The 6,000-nt window shown below is 32.1% G+C and overlaps 1 protein-coding gene across 2 annotated transcripts in view; it reads left to right on the top strand.

Moving 5' to 3' along the window:
* Window positions 1-4,641, top strand: part of LOC106687326 (cuticle protein 19) — a 7,262-nt gene extending 2,621 nt beyond the window's left edge. The window contains exons 1-3 of one of the 2 annotated variants that reach the window (XM_014431147.2): window positions 569-747; window positions 2,517-2,660; window positions 4,340-4,641. In XM_014431147.2, the coding sequence (XP_014286633.1) occupies window positions 736-747; window positions 2,517-2,660; window positions 4,340-4,603 (420 nt within the window). In that variant the 5' untranslated portion in view covers window positions 569-735 and the 3' untranslated portion in view covers window positions 4,604-4,641. Of the gene's footprint in view, window positions 1-568; window positions 748-2,516; window positions 2,661-4,339 lie in introns of those variants that run through there. The other variant, XM_067045715.1, reaches the window with a different exon arrangement.
* The last annotated feature ends 1,359 nt before the right edge of the window (window positions 4,642-6,000 follow it).

Below are 6,000 nucleotides of genomic sequence, written 5' to 3'. Positions count from 1 at the left end.
TTTTATTTTAGTATGTATGAGATCATCCAACACTATTACCTATTGCCCACAACTGTGTGGCAGATTGTAATATCTATCAATAAATAAATCTATCAATAAGGGTACAGTACATTTATTTATCTTGATTTCAGATATATTTTTTGAGTACTGCAATTTTTACTATTAACGCTTAATTTCATCTTGACTAAGCGGTTCCTCCAATTTAATAGAAATTAAGTGGGAAGTTTTGGTAATTTTAGAGTATCTAATTGGGGTTAAAATTTCTTCTATATTTGGCAGTAATTTCTAAAATCTGTTGAGTTCAACTGCATATTTACGAATATAATCTTCTTATTCTTTTTTTTTTTCTTGATAGATAATTCCTTTAATTATTGTTGAAACTTTTAAAGTATTATTTGTTTCTTAGAAGATTATTATGACAAATCGATGAAGGTAACGATTTTGTTGTCACAAAATGATAAATAAATGATAGTACTTAGTCGATAATCTTATTTCTTCTTTGTGCCGAAGATCCGAATTAGATTAATGACCTTGTTTATCTCAGGTTTCATGAACCACGACGTATCCTCTTGATCGCCTTAGAAGACGGAAGATTCCTTGGACGACGTAGATGAGGATTGGCGGTCGGGGGCGGATTACATGGTGTACGTACGAGGGGCGGCTGTCGCAAGTCGTTGCTCCACCACTTCTGGATAAATAGAACCTGGAGCCAGTGTTGGGCACAGTCAGCTCACGATGGTCTGTTCGGTAAGTCTCATGGAACAGCTCTCCCGTTCAACTAGGGAAAAGTTTAAATATATTTTCGGTTCAAATTCGAAAACCAGTGTCATAAAAGCGTTTTGGAAGAGAAAATTTGTTTATATTTGATATCAATTTTAGTTCACTATTGGTTTAATTTGCGCAGTCATAGATTTTTGAAAACTTCAAATAGTTTAATTTTCTTAATTTTGCTTTCTTGATACAGTATGTTGTAATCGTGCAAATCCATGAAAAAAAATTATGATTTTTTCATTTACATTGCAGAAATCAGAAAAAATAATTTGGACCCCCTTCTGTCCATAGTCAAATCCAGGTGACGAGTAAAACACCTGCTGTTGTTGTTCCGATTTTGTTGCAATTTTCAGTGACAGTGCGGAATGCTTTCTAGGAAACTCCACACCAATTCTATCAAATACCATCCACTCTTTCGGTTACACATCCTTAAACGTATGTTCTTTGGGACACAAATATTTCTATAAACTGCTTGTCCAGTTTGGGGTTTATTGGCAGAATAAAAATCGAAAGGGTCAATTATCAATTTCATCGTATTCTATCCACTACTTTCGTTGACGCTTGCACAAACATATTTTCCTTGATAAACCTGTACTTCGAAAACCGTTTATCTGACTTAGTTTGAAGTTGTAGAGAACTTAGAAAGTATTATAAAATGAGTCTAGTATCAATTGAACCGTCTAGAGAAATTGCGGCGTGTCACTCCGTTCTTATATAAATTAATCCTCAATAAAACAATTATTTAATTAATATGGAGTATATTTACCTCAAATGCTTTACAATAGTTAATTATTATTTCGACTCACAAGTTTTAACACAAAAAGCTACTATCCCTTTTTTAAAACTTTATAAATCTTCCACTAAAGTTTCTTATCTCAAAACTCCAGGTTTGACTTACGCCACTTTGACTTTCAATTATATCTGTCTATAATTTTGCTTACGCATGTGCTTAACTATTTTCCTTGGATAAGACAGTGTGATGATATTAGTTAGATGAAATGATGTAGTTTGAATCGAAACTCGTGTTGGAACAAGCCTGTAGGCAAAATAAAATCTATTGTATAATTAGAATAAATATTACGCGATTTTTATTGTATTGATTGGTTTGTAAGTGGTCCGTACAACTATATGTGGTTTTTGGTTGGCTTAGCACAGTTATGTTATAAAAAAAATACATAATTATTTTATATTTAGCAATTTATTGTAATAATTTTATTTCTTTTAATTTAAAAAGTTTTATTTTTCAAATTTAGAAAATATTTAATATTAGAACACGTATTTCTAGCACTGTTCTATTTGTTCAATCGAAATCGCTTCTAAGATCTCAGTTTATCATTGAGGGCGATGAAACCTTTATTTCGAATAAAATTGTGGTGTACTTTTTTCTTTTAATAAACGATTCCGATTCCCAGTACCAGCGAATAAGTGGTTGAAAATTCTCACTTCTGTAGGGATAGTTTAGTAGTACATGATTGTTAACTTTTTTCTTTCTATTTAGACTTTGATATATTCCCACCACTTTTGTTTTATATTAAGCATTTAAGCAGGATGTAAACGTCAATTTTGATAGTGTATTGATGGACCTAATTCAACTTTTTACTAATTTGAGTCATGCACTTTGGAATTTTACTGCGGTAAAAGATCTGGATCGGGATTTTAATCGTAAATTATAATTTGTCGCTTTTTATTATTATTTATTTATATAATAGAACTTCAGATATAATTATGTCGTTTTCTTTTTCCAGGCTCTTACAATTCTCCTCGGTTTAGGCCTCAGCGCAGTGGTTTTAGGCACAGCCTTCGCCTTCCCCGATGGTGACCATGGTCATGGAGGTTATGGTGGTGGACACGGCGGGCATGGAGGACATGGATCAGACGTCGACTATCATGTAAGTTAATGTCAGGATGCTGGATGGTAACACTGTAAATGATGAGATACATTGTCGTTCAAAATGAAGTATGGCCAAACTCAATTTTAATTAAAATATTGTTGTATTGGCTTATTATTGTTTAATGTTCCCTGCATTTAGTTCGAATATACAAGATACAGTTGTGCGATTTGTACCGGGATGTAACTTCACTTATTACACTTTATACTAAACAAACAAAAAAAAATTATAAAAACAAAAGGAATGTTGCTTCTTAAGCATATAATCACTCGGAGTGCAAGCATTCTATTTCCCAGCCAACCACTCAGTCCTTTGCTCTCTCAACTCTGTGAAGGAAAAAGTATTATTCTAAAACTATTTTTGGGAACTTATTTTCATTCTATCAAATGAAATTATAGATATGAAGACTTGGTTTAGAATTGACCATAATGATATCAATATGACTCACGAGTCGGTTTGAAAGTGATGATATCTTTGATATCTTGATGATATCTTTGATAGGTATAATGAGATATGGAATTAATATTTATTTTGAACTTTCATATCTCTATTATATGTAGTAATTATTTAATTTTTATTTTATTTGGACCAATCCCGCACATCGTTAAGGTTCACACTTGACCAGAAATTTGGTCAAATATTCAAAATTTTATTATTGTAGGTACATTTCTGTTATTTATACCTATAAAACTATTTTTTGCCTCCTGGAAGAACATTAAAATTTTATCAATTTAAAATATGATTTACACTGTAATAGGAGTTCAAATTCGTTATCTGTTATTATTTTTCCTATAAATATATATGTTTGAGATCTAAAATTTTAGCCAAGACAAATAATGTTTAAATCAGAGATAAAAATTATAAGTTATTAGTCTTTTAGGTACATATTTATAACCATATTCAGATTTAATTAAGTCCCTAAAGTCCTGGCTTAACAGTTTCACGAACTGTTTTAAAATAGTCCCCAGATGGTTTAAAGATAATGAAATCTCCGAATTCTCTAGTAGAAAAAAAGTTATGAACAAAACTGAGCGTTTTTGGTTTGTAGCTGAAAAAGTATTTATGGAAGTTCATTGTCCAAAATAAACTGTTGAATTACTGGACCGATTTACGTGCAGTTTTTTCAAAACGTTATTGTTTACAATCCCTACGTTGAAAATCAGAAAAAATGTTACGAACAAAATTAAGTGTTTTTGGCTTTGTAGTTCGAAAAATATAAGTTTTTGTCACTGTTATTGCACACCAATCGATTCTATTTCTGGATTATAAGAAAAAAAAATTCCAATTCTATTAAGCTATATTATGTATACAAGAATAAGGGCGAAATTTGGGTTTCAAATTTTAATCTTTTTAATAAAAAACAGGATTCCTATATTTTTCAATTGGTAGAGTCTTGAGTTTTGTGGTAAAAAAAAAAAAATGATTGATATAGCTTTGAAGTATAGTATAAATTTCTGTTTTGTTCCTTATTGGTTTAATTTATGTCACCAAATAGTTATAATAAAGTATACGTTAATACTTAATTTTAACTAAATATAATAATTTATATCAATCTTTCATTTGTGTTCATTGAATTTCTATATACATTTTCAAATATAGGAATATCGAATGCAAGGCACTGCCGGGTCAGCTAGTGATATATTTGTTTTAAATATAATTAACAAACCGCATCTTTTCAGGCTCACCCAAGCTACAAATTCGAATACTCCGTCCACGACCCCCACTCCAAAGACGTGAAGTCACAGTGGGAGCACCGAGATGGCGACGTTGTGAAGGGCTTCTACACCGTGAAGGAGGCCGACGGCTCCACCAGAGAGGTACACTACACCTCCGATAAGAAGAACGGCTTCAACGCTGTAGTGAAGAAGCACGGACACGGGGCGCACCCGCACGTCTACGGCGGTCACGGAGAGGGACACGGCCATGGCCACGGCCATCATTGATTCCTCTTGTAATAATAAATAGGTTCTTCTTCTTGTAATCAGTCTTCTTTATTAATCCCAACTCATCCCAAAATATAAATCAACATAAACAATGTATGTTTCATATAACAAGATAGGTTATAATTTATTACTTGGATGTCCGCTTACTATGTTAACGTACTACACGTCCGCTTATAAATGTTTTACTTTAAAGTACAGGAAGAGCTTAATGGCTGACCTAAATACTAAGAAGGATGCTCATAAAAGATACAGTAACCACAACAGATTTTACATAATTTACAACTTCCTGTATGATACGATCGTTAATTATGAAATATAATAAAAAGTCAGTATTATGAGCTCAAATCATTTTAAATTAGAGTTCAATCGTTTAAATACAAAAAAGTTATAAACCCATAGACATCTTTCAAAATATTCGATAGAAATCTAGACTGTATGTTGTATCTTATTGTCCCTTAATCATTAGTAGGTATCATCTATTGTGTTAAGTTGGGCGAAAAGTATTACTTTGACGAGAGGCGAATACATTTTTATTCAAATAAAAATACGACTAAACCATCCGAATATTTGAAATATTATTCCAATCGAATAAAAAATTAGTCGGATACAATATTATTCGAATAACAAATAGATTTTTTTTTTAATTCGTTTATTTTCGATTACCAATGTATGAGGTTCTCATTAAAGATTTTCAGACGAGTAGCCAAAGGTAGCGGATCTGTTCTACAGGGGTAAGAGCAACATTATTAAGGTTTACTGTAGGGCAGTTGGCAGGTTTACGACGAAGAGTAAAGGTGATCTGATGGGATTTATTTTTATCCTCCAATTTCGTCACCATTGTTCAAGAGTTTTGATATGGGATTGGAGAGTTTAGGATACAATCAAAGGGCTATTATTAACTGTGAGCAAACATGTGTTAGCGGCATAGGTGGTGAAGATAGTGTCAGGATTGGTTGGGATGTCAGCTGTATAGACTATGTAAAGGATGGGAACAAGGATTTACCTTGACGGACACCAGCGGTCTGAGGGAAGAGTGATCAATTGGGACCATTGTGGTTTACTTTGAATAATCTATCAGTGAGAAGAAACGGATAATGAGAAAGCATGTAGGAGTAGGAATTTACGCAGTTTGTAAAGCAGTCACACGCATCGATTTATTTTAACTTTTCTTATTACTAAAATGTTAGGGTCCATTTATGCAATATGCAAATGTTGCAATTCCATTTATGATCCCAAAATGTAATAGATTTTAAGATCGCGTATCGATTTATTTTAACTTCTCTGATTTCTAACATATTAAGGTCTCTTTATATATTTTAAGATATGCAAAAATATAATATATAAATGGACCCTAATATGTTATAAATCAGAAATGTTAAAACAAATCTATAACATTT

Source organism: Halyomorpha halys, unplaced genomic scaffold, assembly GCF_000696795.3.
Source record: "Halyomorpha halys isolate HHAL.00 unplaced genomic scaffold, Hhal_1.1 Scaffold946.1, whole genome shotgun sequence".
Lineage (NCBI taxonomy): Eukaryota > Metazoa > Arthropoda > Insecta > Hemiptera > Pentatomidae > Halyomorpha > Halyomorpha halys.
This window is presented reverse-complemented; position numbering and strand designations above follow the sequence as displayed.